Genomic DNA, 20,647 nt, shown 5'->3' with positions numbered 1-20,647 from the left:
CTCGAACTTCAACTTTGCATAGACGTTAGCTTCGGCTGGCTCTAGATCAAAGTAAGCCTTCTGGGGTTCGCCGCTTAGGAAGGGTGCGATTAGACCAGCCCACTCAGCTTCTGGCCATCCCTCTCTCTGTGCCGTGCGTTCAAACGTGAGAAGATAGGCTTCCACATCATCCAAGGGTCCCATCTTCTGAAGGTAGTGGCTTGCCCTGGTCATTTTCGGAACTGGGGCTGCCGCTGCCAGTGGAAGGTTACGGATAGTCCCCCTCAGGATCTCGAGTTCCTGCTGTAAGCCCTGAGCGAACCGCTGTTGCTCCTCTCTCAGCAAGCGGTTTGTCTCTTGCTGGTGTGCATTCGCGTTTTGCAGGGCTTCATTCGTCTGTTGCTGGTTTGCATTCGTCTGTTGCTGGTTTGCATTCGCCTGTTGCTGGTTGGCATTAATCTCTTGCTGGGCTATTAGCAGCTGTTGCTGGGCTGCATTCGTCTGCTGCTGGTTTGCATTAGTTTCTTGCTGGGCTATTAATAGCTGTTGCTGGGTTTCATTCGCGTCTTTCTGGGCAGCGACATTGCGTACCAGCGCACCCACCACGTCTTCCATCTTGTTTGCAGAGGATGAAAAAAACCTTTTTTTTTTTTTTCTTTAAAGTTCTTTAACCCCCAGACCTTTTAGTGTTCTGCCCGCATTCTCCACCATATGTGACAAACGGCTTACTCCGGGGCTCCGCCGTCTGTCCGGGACTGTTAGAACACGGTCTTTTAGGGTAGGTTAAATGATGAGACGTCACGTACTGTTCCTTTAAACAGGCTATACATGGTTTATTCAGTCCCAGGCACTGGGACTGCTACAGTGTAAACAGAAAACAAAGCCAAACAAAAAGCTGCTCGTCTGAGCGATAACTTAAAACTTAGATGTCCCTGACTCAGAGTTGGAAGTGGCTTGTCCACTTCCACCAACAAAATAAGTACCTTTGCAGTCTTTAGACAAACTAACAGAATGAATGAAGCGATTTGGGAAAGAGGCTTTCTCACCCCTCTGCAGTTCAGCAGCCTCCCAGGCTCTTGGGCGGGGCCCAGAGGAAACAGGAAACAGGTCTTATATACCTGAACTCTAATCAGCATGACAGGTGACAGAAAACAGGCAGCAGACAAACTGTGGAATGGAGTGCCTGTACTACGAGGCTGCCCTGTTCAGCTTAGACAGGACAGAAACTGTTCAGTATCCTGGGAGCCCTGTATATGGAGTTTATTACCAACCCCTGGTTTCTGTCACAATATATATACTGTATTTATTAAACATAAAACCACATGAAAAGAATCTCTGTCCCTGAAAGCTTACAATCTTATACTGTGGTCCTACTTTATTGATGCTCAGGTAAGGAGTGTAAGTAAATCTTATAACCCAAGTACTGGAGTGGAGCAAACCAAATTTAGAATCACCCAGACCCTACCCCAAATTCAGTACTTCTGTTATATATGCTAACAAAAGAAAATGTTCAACCTTTCAGAAACATTTTAAAAATATTAAGATTTAAAAAGAAAAGTGTCAATCACTTGTTAAACCTATAAAACATATCAATAGATAACATGATCTGGTGGGTAGGTATACTTGTTTTGATGCCCGCTGAATGCTTGTGGTGTGAAATAAAGACACAGTAGTTACCTGCCCTTTGTAATTGGTGGGAACACCCCCCATGTTATAATGGACCGTTGGAAGGACTGGTATGGGCTCCTTTGTGACGTCAACTCCTGCAAAGATCATAGCCGTCTCAGAGATGCCTGGGAGGCGGCTAGCCAACTGCTGAGGTGGAAGATGGTGAAGTTGAAGGTAGACATGGTCTTTGTCTGGCCCGCAGCCTCTATTAAACAAACATGTTCTGGTTTAGATGACCTGGCCGTGGTAATACAATTGGGAATAGCTCCCAAAAAAAAAAAACTGGTCTAATACATTTAAATACAGTACAGTATGTCTTTGAAACAAATGCTATGCTGACAACACATGCTGATGAATTAAGCATACAGCTGCAACACCATGTAGACAATTAATTATGCTGTGTTTTATCATGTCTGATATAGTTCGTGGGCAGTGAACACCAGTGCAGATCCGGCATAATATGTAATAACAAAGGGAAGGAAGACTGAGCCAAGGAAACACACAAATATACATCATTATAGAATAAACGCATCACGCAGGTTTCCTGTTTTCTCCTAGAGCTCCATGCAATCACTCCCCAAATGTCTTGCTGACGCAAATAATGCCAAAGCAGAGAGAGAAAAAACATAAATGGCCCTGACACATGGTTGCATTGTAGATTAGGTTGAAAATCTGTTCATGGAGCTCAAATAAAAAATGTCTAGCGACTTCAACTTTTCTTCAATTCTAACTGGGAGAAATAATGATCCTATACTTACAGTTATATTGATCCATTAACATTACACAGAGCACAATAAAAATTAAGCTTTTTTGCATCATTATTAACAATAATATCCTCAATGTGAAGTTCCTTACGACTACAAAGTCTTACCTTAAAGTCTGTTCAAGTGAATGGGCCTTTAGGTGTGCAATCATTTCATAAAGCTGGGCCTTCATACATAGAAAACTATAGACCACTATAGGGTTCACAGTCTAGCAATAGCATATACAGGAAACCTCTGTATACAACCACACAAGAACAGCAAAGACAGGGGCTGGTTCCCTGCCGTCAAGTTTTTCACAATGATGCCAACCATTGCCGAAGCTCTTATATTGATATTTGGGGTCATATACCAAGCCGTGCTATACTTTATAAGACACCTTCCAGAATGACTTGTTAAGTACTGTATGGCCCTTTATGGGCTGTAAGGTGTCTTTGGACACAGAAAGGGTCTTATGGTGTAACAACACTCCGTAGAAATTCAATCTTTAGATCGTTTCATTTTCCTAAAACACAAACCTTCCTTCACGAATTTCAATAGTCATGGAACGGGACACAACATCACGTGAGGCCAGGTCCTTTGCTACGGGAGCGTATCTTTCCATAAACCTTTCCCCTTCGCTGTTGATGAGAATACCTCCCTCTCCACGACAACCTTCTGTAATGAGGCAGCCAGCCCCATAGATACCTGCATTCAAAAATAAGAGTGTGTTACTGGATAGGTTAAAAGACCGGGCTTTTAAAATCAGTATTTTACTACGGTCCATACAATTGCTATATAACCACTACCATGCAGAACCCTTTATACACTGGAAATGTCTGAAATATATTATATGAAATACAAAATTGCAACTATCTCCACGTTGTGAGAAAATAAAGATGATTGCCTAAAATTAAATGCGGGGAGTAGGGAACTACACCAAACACTTCTATGCGTAAAAACAAATATGCAATGAAAATTCAACAGGAAGGTATACTTCTGTGCAAAGGTCAACCCGGTCCAAAATAAACTTTAAGCTAAACACACTACTGTATATGAAAGTGTGTCCAATTACAAGTACTACCCTACATTTATGATCACCATTTCCTTTCCCATAATTCTCTGCTTCTATCATCTTGACTGTTCATTGGCTCTACCTCCCAATTGAGGGCAATATCACCATCGGACTGTGATGAAAGTTGTCATTCTATCAGCAATGCTATTCTATCATAGACAGTAGTAATTTTCAAATAGCCTTTCTTCCACTTAGAAATGACATTATTTACAGTAAAAGGGGCCAGCAGGAATATGAAAGGTAGTGCACACCAAGAGGAGGGAGGATAGACCCCTTAAGAGAAGTGTAACCCACGGTACATTAGAATTTGCATTGAAAAGGTGTTTTTCGTTCGTAATTGTAAAGTGTGCTTTATTGTTCCTCATTGATTGTCCCCATTTAGATCTGAAAAGTTAAGGGATTTCTGTTTGCCAGCCCTTTAGAGTTCACTTTTACCATTATACATAAATCATAATATTGTACATGTACATTACATGTATGCAAATTAATATTTATATATGTTAATATTCCCTTCACTGCTAATGCTGCGTCTGGTAACAGTTGCTCAACTGAACTGCATTCACTGTGCGAATCAACTTTATTACTTTACCAGGAGAATATCACACAACCTGATGGATGACAAAAAGAAATTAAAGAGACAATCCAAGCGGCACTTAAGAAAAAAAAAATTATATATATTTTTTTCTTAATATATGCAGCCTTTGATTAATTTTATCGAAAACTAATTACATAAGCTGCCGATCGATTACTTCTCCCGTGATCAATCAGCAAAGATCCTGCTTATCAGGGTTCACTAAATGGCTGCCTTTCAATTTCAATCAATACGTCAGTCAGTGTAACTCAGCAGATACAATGTATTCTTATATTACTAAGGCAACATTATCTATTGTTACAGTTTGCAGCTCAAACTGCTGGGAATATTGGCGACAATTTATCCCAAACAGGAAAGTGGTACAAATATCTTGTACAGCTGGGAAAGTGTTAACACTTGCTATAGAAATTAAAGGATGCTCAGTATATTAAAAAAAAATCATTAAAAATAGCAATAACATTTGAATTTCATTTTGAAATGTAGTATTATCTAACACACTACAGAACTGATGTACAGTATTAAAAAAAAAAATGTTTTAAACCACACACGTAGGATATTGCATGGATTGCTCCTTTAAAGTAGTGTTATCATTTGTAACAGAATAAAAAAATCAGGATGGTAAAGATGTAATTCAGTGTCCATGTAACATGTAAATCTTTTCTTAAGAGGCTCAGCCTTCAGACTTAAAAAATACGAGAGTCCTGTTAGAAATCCACATCAGCAACCAACTTTATAATGCTCATTTACTTAGATCGGGACACATGTATTACCCGTAAAAACATTTACAGCTTTGACCTTTAATCTTCAGGTACAAATAGAACAAAAAATAAATAAAAATCAGGTTGGTTTCTGTTGTGGCCGCTGCCAACTGATAAAGGAAGTTGCTGATTTGCAACAATTTATTTTCACCTCTCGATTGTCAGCTCTCACGAGCAGGGCCCTCACTACCTCTTTGTATCTGTTTGTGCATGTTTGTCCCCACCTGTCTGTAACGGTTTGTTTTTGTAATATACAGTACAGAACTCTGTATCCTGTGCAGCAGGTAGATGGAGAGCACTGCTCCTCAGTGAAAAACAGGGTCCAAAATGTGACTTGCTTGTAAAAACAGAATTTATTTGAGGACAAAAAACAGCATGGCAGCCGAGATGAGCTGAGCTACTCAAACGCGTTTCATGCACACGGCGCTTTGACAAAGCGCCATGTGCGTGAAACGCGTTAGAGTAGCTCTGTTCATCTCGGCTGCCATGTTGTTTTTTGTCTTCAAATAAATTCTGTTTATTTTTACCTGCAAGTCACATTTTGGACCCTGTTTTTCGCTAAGGAGCAGTGCTCTCCATCTAACTGCTGCACAGGTGATTCTTGCCTATTCGTCTGACAGGAGAAGCACACCATCGGAGTACAGACGGGACGGATATCGTGAGTAAACGGCAGTGCTCTGCTCAAGCAGGAACTGCTGCTGCTTTCTTTGGGACATAAGTATTTGATTGTGGACGTTCAACATTTACAAGAATATACAATGAAGATGATTATTATATGGAAGGAAATGTGAAGGCCAAGAATGTGACAAACGTTAAATGGACAATGTATGTAACATTTAAAAATTGAGCTTTCCCCCGAAGAACATTTTCCCATCATCTAAAAGGTGTCGTTTTTTAAATTCCCCATATCCCAAATTAGTCATAGAAAATAGTCCTTAGAAATATTCTTAAGTTTAATACATATGATTTATGTTGGGGGGGTTTTAGTATCATAACGAGTTCTAACATGTCTTACAAATCTAGAGAGCAGAAATGCTCCCAGATACATTTAGTGACATTGCAAATGTCTTGGTAGAGGGTTTATGTCACATTTTTATCCAACTTAGTCTATAGTACGTGTGTGTCCAGTTTGCAAGCATTACCAGCATCACAATGCAGAATCAGTGATCAAGCTCAAACAGACACGTCTATAAAGACAAAATACCCGGCTTTGAGTGGGTTCACTGGTTCTGCATCTTCCTATTAGAGGTCAAATCTCTAGGGAATCTATGTATTAAAGTGGATCGGAAACTACAATGCAATGAACACTTGGTATTCATTTGCGTTACCCAGAATCCTTGTCTATACGACATGTGACAATGTGGTGAATGAAGCAGGTTTGTGGACCTGAGCAAGACATGCATACACATTCATGGGTGTTCCGTCTCTGCTTTTTAACGGGAAGTAATTCTCTGACAAAAGATGCTTTTTGAACAGTCAACAAATCTTTCTTAAAACCGTGATTTTTCCTTGCTATTTGATGTTGCAGTATTAGAGAGATTTGTATGAATGCTTTTCTTCCCAATTGTATTCTTGTGGATTTTTTCTAGAGGCGTATAACATTTGTCCTCCCTCCGAAGAATGAGAGATTGCACGTAACACACTTGTATTTGAATGTATTGCTGATGTGATAAAAATGTAAGTTCCCTAAATCAGGTCGTAATAACAGACGTTACTGGAAATGGACACGCTTGTTCCAATAAGCCTCTGTGTTCTGCTCTCTTGAGCCCAGTGGGCAGTACCTGTAGGGTGAAACTGTACAAACTCCAAGTCTTGGCAGGGAAGCCCAGCTCTTGTGACCATGGCGTTGCCGTCACCCGTGGTGGTATGAGCAGATGTGCAACTGAAAAAGGTACGGCCATATCCCCTGGGAGAATGAAATCCCAGGTTAATCAGTAACATCATTCAGCAAGTAAATTTTCAATTAGACACATAGAGCATTATTCATTAAGTTGTAATGCTGCTGATTGCAGCTAGATCAATATTCAAGTCAATGACAGGATTCGCACAATCGTGCTTCGCAGTTTAGTGAATAAGGGAAAAGGAGTTAAAATTGATGCCAAGGGAATTTGTAATGCACCTCGTAGAGATATATTTCACAAACGAGATTACGCAAAATATGAGGGGTTTTTTAAAACACTAAATAACGCATTTTTTCTATTAAAAAACACAAAGGACTCTGTGGGGTAGGAGGGATTGCTGCTTTAATGTGCCTTAGCTATATGTAGCAATATTTTACCCAGTAGCAATAACGGTGTTCTTGGCCCTGAAGCGGTGTATGGATCCATCCTCCATGCAAAGTGCAATAACACCACAGCATTCCCCATTTTCCATCAAGAGGTCCAGAGCAAAATACTCTACGAAATAGCTGGTGTCATATCTCAGAGACTACAACAAAGGGACAGATGAACAGGACATAAGATAACAGGTTTAAAGTGGGTAACACAGGCATACAGATTTAAAGGGTGCTGGATAAGTAATATGAACAAAAAACCCACAGTATTTACCAAATATTACTAGAGATACAAAGCAGGGGGGAAGAGAAATAAGGAGAATTGGTATAAAATACATAATGCTGGCACACATTGAAAAAGGTAGTTGAACCGAGACATTTAAAAAAAAAAATAATAAAAAAAAATAAAATAAAATAAAGTTGTTTTTAGAGTGGCAGTTCTACCTGTGTTTTTTTGTTGGTTTGTTGTTTTTTGGGGTTTTTTTTTTTCACAAGGATGGGAAGCAGGGGGTCCCCACAGCTGAATATAGCGATTTTTAGCTCTGGCGATAACCAGGTTCCCGAGTTATTTTACCCCGTATCACATTCCTGGCCCCTCCAGGAGAAGCTAAACGGCGGTTGAAATCTCCCGCATCACGTGTGCCAATAGGAAGCCACATTGTGAACCGTTGCAGCTTCATATTGGCCCACATGACGCCACACATGTAAATACCGGGAAGTACTCACTCTTCCTTCACCGGTAAGTACATCCAAAACCAGGGGGTTCACTAAGATTAAACAAACACGTTTCAGCTCTAGTGACCGCCTGGTTCTCATCCCGGTGGTAAAAAAGGTGGGGGAGGAGGGGGCAGAAAGAGAACAGCTCCTTTAACCAACTTCTCAGGGTAATTAGCTTCCTTAGAAAGATGCAATCACTCCATTTAAAGGAAGTGAAACATGAATGTGTGTCGCTTCTTGTCGGGAACACTGAAACAAGCATTAACTAATGAAGGACCCATAATGACTTTGCCAACCAAGGAACAGAGTTAAGCAAACACTTTTGATGACAAGCAAAATACTTTTGATTGTAGAAACCCTCCAGAGCATTTGTTTACCATGGAAATGTTCAATGTTAGAGCAATTATTTTGAAATACTTGTTCAATTTAAAAAAAATGTAAATGAAGTGTCAATCAGCTACATTTAAAAAAACGTTAAACATGTTGTACTCCTCAGACTATGTTGGCCCTAGGAAGGACTGCTCCTTAAACGTTTGCTTCCTTACCCTTCCATACAAAGTGTGTAGCAGAGAATGTCCTGTTCTGTCTGCCACACAGCAGCAGCGGTGAGCCTGCCCGCCTTTCCCATACTTCAGACTCTGCCCTCCGAAGGCACGCTGATAGATCTTCCCTTCCTCCGTCCTGCTGAAAGGCATCCCGTAATTTTCCAGCTGTGGCATACAAACATATCAAATGTGAAATCTGTGTATATTGTATTTTTATAAAACCACCACAGATAAGGGTGTGTTGTGTACATAAATGCATCATTGAATGAGCCATTATTTCAACAGTGCTGTACATTAAATCATGACAAACCACTGCATCTGCAAAATTGACTGACTTTATTGAGTTTGCAAGATACTTTGTGTATTTTTGAGACATTTGAGATTTATAGGAGCTCCATCCAGCAGGGTTCCCAGACTTTTATGGGGATATTAGTAATTGTAGTCTAAAGGTTACCATAGTAACCCCAAAAGCTAGCAAAATCATGTTGTTGTTTTTTTTCCACACTGAAAAAAGCATAATAATAATAATAAATGGAAAAAGGAGTAGGGCATGCTCAGGGGGCTAGATACTAACATTAGAGGAGTTAAACTCATACAGGCGCCTGGGGGAGGATGGAGGAATTCTGCTTTACGATACTTAAAATTACTCAATTGAGAACAATTTCCAAATTGGTCTTCCCTCATCATTTGCCTTCCCAGAAATGCCCCAATGCAATTACAGCACAACATGCCAAGCAATAAGGCCCCATATTCACTAAAAGGCGATACGCTTTATCTGCTAAACTGATGATAACGTTTAGAACATCATAACATAAATGGGAATTGATGCTGCAGACCAAGCAATAACCTACATGTGTGTTTTTTTAATAAATCAGTTCTGTACTATGAGAAAATAGTTGTAGCAATTTTTTTAAACAACTTTAGATTACATTTTTTATGTATTATAATGTAACAATCATTTGTGTTTCTATAGCAACCATTTACAAAGTCACATCCCCTTCCTCTTCTGAAACAGGCTCTGGCACACCCCTTTTGAGCCCTGCCCTCTCTCTAGCAGTGCACCAATTGTATCTAGTGACTGCGTGGTCACATGATCATCCCCACCGAACTTTGCATCTTGGGTACTCTTCTGCTGCACTGACAGCCATTTAGTGAACTCCCGACCTGAATCTTAGCTAATTACTTATCATTGTGTGGGTTGTAATGATGCATATATTAAAGGGGGTAGAGAGGGGGGAACTTTATATTTAAAAAAAACACGGCAGCTCGGACTGCTGCTTTAAAGTGTGCTAATCCTAAGTGAGCTCTTGAATGAAAAGCAATAAAATAAACATGTTGAAACACTAAAACTATTGATTGCTGTATTTATTGGTATTATGTAAAATTAATCCATATGAGGACAGCAAGGCAAAAACAACAGGGTTCCTTCTAGTCAGATGTTACATTATTGTCCTGCTGTTGACAGTGACTGGCAGAGATGTGCAGTTTATGAATAAATACACCTGTCATGATAAATGCACATACTTCTACATAGAAATGCTTTACTGAATTTTCAATATAAAATAAACTTCTAAGTCATCGCACCTTAAAACACCCCATATTGTTTCATATAGAACAGGGTTAGCCAACTCCAGTCCTCAAGTGCCACTAACAGGATATCACTGCTTCAGCACAGGTGGCTCAGTCATTATGATTGAGCCACATCTTCTGAAGCAGGGATATCCTGAAAACCTGACCGGCTGGTGGCCCTTGAGGACTGGAGTTGCCCAGCCCTGATACAGAACTATACACTGGCCAAGATGTGGCTGCTGATCAAAGTCCTCACATCTGCACAGAAATCTCCGAGGCAATTTTCTCTTGTCAAAGTTCATGCCGGTGCAATAAAAAGCGATTGAAGTCATAATACAGTTTGTCAAACTTTGTAATTCAAACGAAAACATATACTATTGTTTATTTAACTTTTAACCCGGTATAAAGATTACTGCTCAGCCACAGCACAAAACCGTTATGAAACCAAAAAAAAAATGATACTGGTGTCCCTCTGTCACAAGTACCAGTCGAAACTCCAAAACAGATTCATTATTATTATTGTTGTTGTTGTTTATTTGTACAAGTGACAAAGAAAGAAGCAGGTATCCAGGCACACGGACTAAATACAATAGGTGATTTATTTAGCAAAGGACAACCAACCTTTCGACTGCCACGCAGTCTTTGTCAAGGTGAGGGCTACTGGAAATCCTCCCAGGGGAGGTCTGTACGCCGCACAGCCGTAGAAAAAGGACTTCAGAGAAGGCTGATGTAGTGACCCATAAAAGACTTTAATCAAACAAAGTGCAAACAGATCCTCTTGACGCGTGGCCCGTCAGGCCTTTGTCAAAAGAGTGATCCGTTTGAAACAACAACATGCATATATAGCAAGTGCAAGTTGCAACACCTGTGGACAAGCCCCAAACAAATGGGTCACAGGTGTATACCCCAACACTGCCAGTAATGGCAAACAGAATTAAGAACAATTGTGTAATTAAAAAGACCAATCATATCATTGGATAGGAGAACACATAACATATGTTTATACATCACATGCTAAACCAAGATCACTGATACATTGGTCGAAATTAAAAATATATGTGTTAAAAAAAATGCACAAATGTAAATAAAGTTATAATCATGTTCAACAATAATAGTATGAAGTACCCCGGACAAACGAGACAGAATATCACAAGAGATAGTAAGGAGAGCTATAAATCATTAATGACAGTTAATATTTAATGGTTACGTGAATAATAAAGAAATAAAAAAGAAGGATAAGGAATACTGGAGGGAGGGGGGGGAGGGAAAGCTGGTGGAAAGAGGGGGGAAGAGGAGGGGGGGGTGTGTGGGGGGGAGGGGGGGGTGTGTGGGGGGGAGGAGCGGAATTGTGTGGGGGGGGGAAAGGGGGGAGGGGGGGGGGGAAAGGGGGAGAGGGGGGGGAGTGAAAGGGGGGGAGGGGGGGAGAGGAGAGGGGGGGGGAAGGGAGAGAGAGGGGGAAGGGGAGGGGAAGGTGGGGGGGGAGGGGGGGAGGGGGGGGAGAAGGAGGAGATAGGCTGAGGGCTAAACAGCAATCAAAACCGTGCACCATAAATACCAAAGTACTCACCCATCTCACCTCACTGCAGGTGTACTGTGGCGAGAAAATCGAGCCGCCGTGACGTCACGGCGGAGACCCACGGACGCGCATAATGAACCACCTACCATCTGGCATCCTGCGCATGGCGCTCCGCCTATAAGCCGGGGTCTACAAGGGAGCCCGAGTCCGCCCCCTCCTTTGCCACGGGGTTTGTACACTGGGTTTGTACACTGTGACACTCGTGGTGGGATTGGTCCCGTTTCTACTCTTACACAGTGGGGTTCTGGTAGCCACCTCACTGCTGCCTTGCCAGGTAGACTCGCGTTGCTCTATTTTTCTTTGGAGCGTCGCGTTTCCGTGGCAAGGGAGGGGGAGGACTCGGGCTCCCTTGTAGACAACGGCTTATAGGCGGAGCGCCATGCGCAGGATGCCAGATGGTTCATTATGCGCGTGCGTGGGTCTCCGTCGGCGCTGTGACATGATGGTGGGCTCGATTTTCATGCCACGGGACACCTGCAGTGAGGTGAGATGGGTGAGTACTTTGGTATTTATGGTGCACGGTTTTGATTGCTGTTTAGCCCTCACCTTGACAAAGACTGCGTGGCAATCGAAAGGTTGGTTGTCCTTTGCTAAATAAATCAACTATTGATTTAGTTTGTGTGCCTGGATACCTGCTTCTTTCTTTGTGACTTGTTGGAGTACAACAGGATTTTCCCCACTTCCAAGAGCACCGGCAGATTACCTTCCTTTTCAAGATTGATAAGACGCGTGCCTGCAACACTCTCTGTTTTATCTTATTTGTAAAAGTGCCAACCTATTTCGCAGTGCGGTACAGAGCTATGTATATTACATCAACAGGATAGCACCAAATAAGGACAGACAAATGCAGAAGATATACAGATACAGAAGGCAATGAGGGCCCTGCTCGTGAGAGCTTACAGTCTAGAGGGAATTAAGTAGCTTTTCATTCTTGTGCTATATACAGTAGTTAGATTTTACTTGTCCCGCTTTTCAATAAGTTTACTATGTATAAAATGTGTTTTTATTTTTTCAAAATGTTTCTTCTCTATAATAGAGACCTATCATTTTCCATTCGAAAAAATACTGGTGCTACCTGTTAAACTGGACATTAGATCCGCCTAAAGGGGAGCACCAGTTGGTCACTGTGGAAAAGTATTATCCAGGTTCTTACCTCGATAACTGACGCAGGCGCTTGCTCCGTCATGTAATGGATGGCATCCTGATCACCTAGCCAATCAGACCCCTTCACTGTGTCATAGAAGTGCCACCTCCAATCATCGCCTTCCATGTTACCCAGAGCAGCATTTATCCCACCCTAGAAAAATAATAATAATAACTGCTTAATAAAATCCTGTATGCAGACATTGAAACCTTTCACTGCACTATGGCCTAAAGGCAGCAACAAGGTTATCTTTGATATATACTATATCCAAATGATATCAATAAATAGGTGTATTTATGAATTAATGTGTATACTTATATACAAAGCACATTATAGAATGTGCCTATAAATGCCCCTTACCAGCTCATCATATTAGTCATTCATTGCCCAGGTGCTTTAGTTAACTGAAGGTTTCCGAGGATCGACCAGTGGCAGAAATAACTACAATACTTACAGTTGAATTTATTACAGGGCAAAAAAACAGGTACATACTAAATGGGTATAGTTAGAGGGTATGCTACGTTTGGGCTCCATGAAATGAATGTGTTTTTAAGAGGGTCGCACAGGTTCAACCTAAACATGCCTAGTGTACAGTGAAGATGGCAAGTTTCAGAAATAAAAGACAGCAAGAGATAGAACGCCTTTATAGCTTCATCAACGTCACAAAGCATTGACGGATCCCTTGCAACAAGAACAGACTGTTCTAAACTACGGGGCCTATGTATCAAGGCGAACCTGGAGCCATTCCGGAGTAAGCGACATGCACCGGATGTAACAAAGGAAAACATCCCATCCCACAATTGCCCAGCTCTTGCCTTGATACATAGGGGGCAACGTTCCTAAGATTGTTAACACATACACTCACCTGTGCCGCAACTGTGTGAGATCTGGTGGGAAACAGCTTGGTGATGCATGCTGTATTGAAACCCGCCTCAGACAAACCGAACGCAGCCCTTAATCCGGCACCGCCAGCACCCACAACGATTGCGTCAAACTCATGGTCTACCACAGGGTACTGAGTTGAAATCTGGTACATGTGAAAACAAAATGACCGATCTATCATTTCAAAATTGTTTTTTAAAAAAACAACTTATACTTGTGCAATTAATTTTATGTATTTTTTAAAGGCGTCAGCTACATGTACGTAACCTGCCTCTGTCCTTAGACCATGCAGGGGCTACCCTTTTAAAGGAAGTTGAGTATAATCAGCATAGTAAAATCAACCGCATTGAGTTTTCGTGCAAGGAATACTTACACAAGCATGGAGAGCAGATTGTTCCCCCAGCCTTTCCAACTGATAACACATCAGGCCTCACAAATGCTTCTTCTGTTATTTATTAGAAGTGCCCGTTTTTAAGAAATTACAAAATAAGCACGTGTGTAGATTCCGTAGTGCAGTATTTAATTTGCTGGTATTCATAGTTAAGCCTGAAACAATTTAAACTATTTGATTTACATTTTCCCTTCTTTCTTACGACACAGTTAAAGCTGCAGTTTAAGCGCCCGTTTTTTTTTTTAGGTTTTTTTTTTTTTTTTACTTCAATAGTTTCATGCGGGTAATATCTACTTACCATAAGAACTGCATAGCTGCCGGTCAATTCGTTCTCCGTCTATTGATCGGCAAAGTTTGGCGACATCTTTAAATATGGGGAATGTAAATGGTTGCTATAGCAACAAGCATGCTTTTAAAAATAGAATACAAGAAAATTGGTCTTTCAAAGTTGTTGTTTTTTTAAACAGAAAATGCTAAAAGTATTTTTTTTTACTACAGAACTGATTTATTAAAAAAAAACACACATGCAGGATATTGCTTGAACTGCAGCTTTAACATTTGAAATCCAATTAATTTTGAAAACAATAGATGGAAACAATTTGAACAGGGACAGTAAAAAGTGTCTTCCATTGAGATTTCCTACAAAACTGCTTTGTAACTCAGTCCTGACCAATAAGACATTGGTATTGTTGCTATATTGTTTTTTCCAGCAGGTATGAGGCCTTAAGTAGATCCTCACCAAATCAGCATTCAATATTTGTAATTAGCTTTTTGTAGCTTTTGGGGTTTTCACATGACCTCGCGGCATCAATTGACGCTGCATTGCCATGGCGACGTGTCACCGAAGATATGGTAAGGGACATCTGCGCCCCCCCCCCCAAATAATCCTGGAAATCTGGGGAGATCAAAATTAATTAGCAGTTTGGGGTCAGTAACAATAACTTCCTCCAAAAAATTAAAGGTCTATAGATGACAACTTTGACTTCACTGCAGGAAGAGCTACAATACTGTAACTAGAAGTGAAGGGTGAAAATACCATATACATTAGTTGTACAGGAGGATCAACTTACGGCATCGGAAAGTTTAGCAGATGTGTCCTTCTTTCCATAGACGGTGAAGTGAATTGCCCGCGTCACTGCTGGACATGGTGCAGACCATTTCTGAAACAGAACAACTGAATAACTCTACAATTCGACAAGTCGCCACATGTTTACGGAGATCAAGCATGCAAATGTGAGGTCACCAGCAATTCCAGGCTGCAAAATAAATCTGCAGCTGGTAGATATTCTGAGCCCTGAGATGCCAACTATTTCCTTATATCAGTTTGGCTGGTATCAAATGCCTCTTACATGATGAGAGTTGACCTTAGGTATGTGGTTTCTTGGAAACAGAAGGGCAAAGGGAAGTTGACCCAATAGACCTCCCACAAGCTCATAAATCAACTACAGACGTAGCAGACGTTGCTGCTTCCGGTCACGTGACGCGCTGCGTCAACGCTGGCCTGTTATTTAACAGCAGTGCTATTGCAAACAACAGTTGCGGAGATAACGCATCTGTTATTTAACACGTTATTTCGCTGTAACGGGAGTAATAAGGTCTGCTACATCTATAGGTAGATATGCAAGGGTTCGACATTTAATACAGGCATACCCCGCATTAACGTACGCAATGGGACCGGAGCATGTATGTAAAGCGAAAATGTACTTAAAGTGAAGCACTACCTTTTCCCCGCTTATCGATGCATGTACTGTACTGCAATCGTCATATACGTGCATAACTGATGTAAATAACGCATTTGTAACAGGCTCTATAGTCTCCCCGCTTGCGCACAGCTTCGGTACAGGTAGGGAGCCGGTATTGCTGTTCAGGACGTGCTGACTGCTGCATGCGTGAGCTGCCGTTTGCCTATTGAGCGATATGTACTTACTCGCGAGTGTATTTAAAGTGAGTGTCCTTAAACCGGGGTATGCCTGTACATCCTTTAAGTTCCATTGAAAACAAATCATCACGCATCTGCAAGATTTTTCCACTGAAGCAATAACCAATATACAGCTTTATAATATGAGAGCTGAATAAGCACACTCAACATACGTCTATATATTTCTGTATTTATTATGTAGTCATATGCTGCTGTAAGTTATGCTTCAAAGTGAGTTATTTGCCAGAACAGCTGACACTCTAATAGAGTCTAACTTCTGGTGAATTCTCTCATAATTAGTGTTGATACAAATGGAATGTGAGAACAACACACTGTCAAATAAGGAGATAGCATGCGGACAGAGATGGGGAGCAGTCGTAGCTGAAATTCAGGAGTAATGATTGAAATTAACAATTATATTGAACAGAAAAAAAAAGTTTTGAAAGTGTGTATCAGTTGTGAACTTGAGTTAAACTGTTGAAAAAGACGACATAGACCAGTGATATCAATCAAATTATGAAGTGATGAAGAATCTAGATCTTGCATTGTTCTACATAAATTGCTTTGCAACCGTGCTGCACATCTCATATTAACCTATTAATGCTTTTTGCAGTGCAGCTATAAAGCTTGATACCCGAGCAAACCCTACTTTTATCATGTTGCCTTTTTGGATCAATTAGTAATTAATTATTACAAATAGTTAAGTATCAGTTCCAACCACGGCTGCTGCTATTCTACAGATTAACAGTTTCGACGCCAGCGTGGCCTGTAACTTTTTCCACCAATGCATTCTAGGTCCATATGGTACTGAAAGGACTAAGCCGCCGTTGAAGGCATCCCATGTAAGCAAGCCCCTCTGGCAGCTAAAGGATTAAACTGACAAAACTTGGATGTGTGTGTGTGGTCACTGAAAACTACTACCTGCCTGAGTACAAACCGCATAAGAGGAAATAAATGGATAAGTGTAAACCACCAGGCACTTCAGGACTTGTACATAATGCATAAAGTAGTGAAACAACTCTGCCCCTCCAAGAAGGTCGAGGCCCCACTCGGACCCACCCTGGGCTTCACATATCTACTGTTTACCCCCGCCTCAAAGCATGGTGCCTCATAGCATGGTGCCGCATAGCATGGTGCCTCATAGCATGGTGCCTCAAAGCATGGTGCCTCAAAGCATGGTGCCTCATAGCATGGTGCCTCAAAGCATGGTGCCTCAAAGCATGGTGCCTCATAGCATGGTGCCTCAAAGCATGGTGCCTCAAAGCATGGTGCCTCAAAGCATGGTGCCTCAAAGCATGGTGCCTCAAAGCATGGTGCCTCATAGCATGGTGCCTCAAAGCATGGTGCCTCATAGCATGGTGCCTCAAAGCATGGTGCCTCAAAGCATACCCGCTTTGGGATACTGATGGATGTAACTTTACTACATACAATCTATAAATGGCTCTGTATATATGTGTATCTGTAACACAACTCAATGTGACTCCCATCCCAATTTTATGTTCAATTCTAACAAAAACACTAATATATTTTCAGTTATTAAAGAAAAACAAAATAAGAGCTGCTCCTGGTGCTTTTTCTGGGATCCTTTCTTGTTGCCACAGCAACAAAAGGGAAAAGAGAAAGCTGGGATGCCAGGGCATTAGATAGAGGCAGAGCTTTCGCCTAGGAAACGCGGTGCATATGAGATAAAATCAGTGTTTTACTTCATCACATTAATAAGTAAGAGCAATGATAAGGCACTCCATGGCGTGGTTACTATCTGTACATCCTCACACAGTAACGCCCCTGACATTGGTAGCAAAGAAGAACTGGGGACAAAGCCAAAGCAGAGACATAGAGGTTACAGGAAGGCTGTGAAAGGGGAAGTACTAACTAAAACCATTATTAATTGGATCGGCTTGCTTTATTTAATAATGATTCAACAAGCAACCTGTCGTGACACTGTTTTATAAAAAGGAGTGAGCACCCTGCAGAAATTACAGGGTCAATCAGTGACACATTCAGTCCATGAATTATATTTTATTCCTATACAGAGTTGATCCTGTTCGCAGGGCTCTACATAGAATTTTTCAGGTACAATGAGTCACCCATGAATTTAGAATCTAAAATTAATGCCTTAGGCAAAGGGAGATTGAGTTGACTTGCCCAAGGTCACAAGGAGCCGACACTGGGATTTGAAAAGGGTTCACCTGTTTCAAAAGCAGTGACATAACCACTGAGTTACTCAACTAACTTCTAATGCAGTTTATTTTGCCTAGACAGGATGCCTCACATCAAAGTTTTACAGTATTCTAGACGTATAAAGGGGCACACGCACCCTTTCAAAGTTGTCATGGCTCACATCTGCGGCCTGCATGTTACATTATATTGTTGCCTGGCACCATTGTAACCCCTAATAGCGTGCAAAGCGTCATATGTGTCACCAGCAGCAAAGGGGTTTGAAGGGTTTAACTCTACAGTGTTTTTAATTAAAAGGTTGAATTGTGCTGTGAAAAGACAAACTATTTAGGGCTGTCACACACAGTGCAGTTTGTGCTTCCGTAGGCCACATGTAGTTGGATTAGTGCAGTGACCCCCAATAAAGGGTTTGTAAGGTGTCGACAAAAATAAAAAAAATGTAATGACGAATCCCAGGAAGTATAATGGGTTCCATGTGGGGCCTGCACACTTAGTAAGGTGCACTTTAGCATGGGGGGAGGGAGGTATAGCAGCCAATTACAGGAGGAGCGTCCAAAATCACTCCCCACAATGCCACAGCACGCAACTGGCTGACAACAAATCCCCCAAGAAAAATGAGCGCCGAGCTCGAGAGTGCTCTCGTTCACCCTGGCCGCAGCCTAAGGCCGCATTTATAGTGGCTGCGACAGGGCGCGCGCATACCTCTTGTCAATGAGGCCACCCATACAGCGTGCAATTGATGAAGCACGACCGCGATTCAGGAGAAGACAAACAATTTTGTCTTTGCTGAGCAAGGGGCAGGTCACGTGCGCGGCTCAGCCAATGAAGCGAACCGCTCACATGACATCACGGCCAGGCTTCCCCGTTGTGCAAAACCAAAGAGCTCGAAACCCTACTATAAGGATGGTAACCAAGACTACTGCCACGTCTTATACAGAATACTGATCGTGTCTGCAGCTCTCCGCCACCTGCACTCCTGCACATACATGAATAACACTCATTTATAACCATGCAGGTTCCTATACAGAAAGCATCAAAAGATGTTTTGTGCCCACCGTCCCCTCTAAAGTCCACAGCAACAGCGTCCCTCACTTCAGCAGCATGTGACCTTACTGTACCCGGGAGCACATTATAACACAACATTAACAGGGCGTTCCTACACGTCCTGGTCCCGCCACCTGCGATGGCATCAGCCAATCAGTGCAAAGGGACAACGCTGAACTAGATGTAGTAGGCGGATGCCCAGTGACGTAACGTGGGTGTCCACATCACATGACCGCAGCCGCACAATCTGGGCTGAGAGGAGGTAACCTTCACCCACCCCCACGTGACGCCCCCTCTGAGCACTATTACACAAGCGCCGCCACTCACTTTTCATAAGGTTATAGAACGTCACCGTTTACTCGTACACGCGCACATCGCGGCGCCACTCACCCCACGGCCCCCCAGCAGTCGCATATGAATACAAGGGCTAATACCCTGTGATAAAAAATATATACGTCTGAACACATGAATAAGTGCAGTAATAGTGGTTGTGTGGATGTATAAGCACTCAAAAAATGGTGATATGAGATCTCTGTTCAGCTGGTACATATCACCATTTTTCGAGTGCTGTCCTTATACATCCACACAGCCAATATTACTGCACTTATTCATGTGTTCAGACGTATATCATTTTTATCACAGGGTATTAACCCTTGTATTCATATGTGGCTAAGGGAGAGGGGGGGGGGGGGGTCATCATCCTCAGCTCTCTGCACCATAGTTGGTTTGCAACTATACTACCACCTACAGCTGTCCAACTGCTTATCTACATACATACAAGCACATTGTTCATTTATGAACTACTCATTTGCCACCTATTTGCAGTGACTTATTGTTGCTATACCTGTTACATACCTATTCTGAGTATGGATTCTCAGGGACTCCTCTTCCTTAATGTTACTTTTATGTCTAAAGCACTTATTCCCATGATCTGTTATTTAAATTATGTTATTTATTTGATTACCACGTGTATTACTGCTGTGAAGTGCTATGTACATTAATTAATGGCGCTATATAAAGACATACAATACAATACAATTTAACATACAGTAGTATCAATTGTACAGTGGTCGTGGGGAGTTTGCTTAGGAGCTTCCTCCTAGTAGGCTCATCTGCCTATTTTTGTCAGGCAATACAGCCTTGTTCATATCCCACTGTGGGCTACGGTCATTTAGTACTGTATTGGAGTTTTTCACTCTTGAAACCAATTTTTGCTCTGGGGAGTTTTTTTTAATACCCCTTATTTTAACTTTATATCATTAATAAAAATGTTTTTACCACATACATCATATAATTACCACTATTGGGTGTTCTAAGCTCTACCTTTTCATGTTTGGTTCATACTGTCAGTGTTTAACTATAGTGTGATTGAATGCTGTTATGTAGGGGACCTACTGGTCCTTCTTGGGTCAATTGTTTACCAGTTTTTCCATTTTGTACATACATGAATAACACTCATTTATAATAGCAGCGTCCCTCACTTCAGCAGCGTGCTACACGTCACGCCCTGCCCTCACTTCAGCTTCACGTCACGCCCTGCCCTCACATTACCCTGCTGCAGCACATTATAACACAACATTATCAGGGCGTTCCTAAGCG

The 20,647-nt window shown here is 41.7% G+C and overlaps 1 protein-coding gene across 1 annotated transcript in view; it reads right to left on the bottom strand.

The window, feature by feature from the left end:
• SDHA (succinate dehydrogenase complex flavoprotein subunit A) overlaps positions 1–20,647 on the bottom strand; it is a 39,030-nt gene that overhangs the window by 17,981 nt on the left and 402 nt on the right. Inside the window, exons 2-9 of the mRNA XM_075586134.1 lie at positions 14,979–15,068; positions 13,501–13,662; positions 12,645–12,788; positions 8,347–8,511; positions 7,091–7,239; positions 6,594–6,718; positions 2,927–3,095; positions 1,657–1,852 (exon numbers count right to left, since the gene is read on the bottom strand). Coding sequence (XP_075442249.1) covers positions 1,657–1,852; positions 2,927–3,095; positions 6,594–6,718; positions 7,091–7,239; positions 8,347–8,511; positions 12,645–12,788; positions 13,501–13,662; positions 14,979–15,068 — 1,200 coding nt within the window. The remainder of the gene's footprint in view (positions 1–1,656; positions 1,853–2,926; positions 3,096–6,593; positions 6,719–7,090; positions 7,240–8,346; positions 8,512–12,644; positions 12,789–13,500; positions 13,663–14,978; positions 15,069–20,647) is intronic.

This window comes from Ascaphus truei, chromosome 2 (genome assembly GCF_040206685.1).
Source record: "Ascaphus truei isolate aAscTru1 chromosome 2, aAscTru1.hap1, whole genome shotgun sequence".
In the NCBI taxonomy this organism is placed as follows: domain Eukaryota; kingdom Metazoa; phylum Chordata; class Amphibia; order Anura; family Ascaphidae; genus Ascaphus; species Ascaphus truei.
The sequence above is the reverse complement of the archived record's forward strand: the minus strand, read 5'-3'. Positions and strand labels throughout refer to the sequence as shown.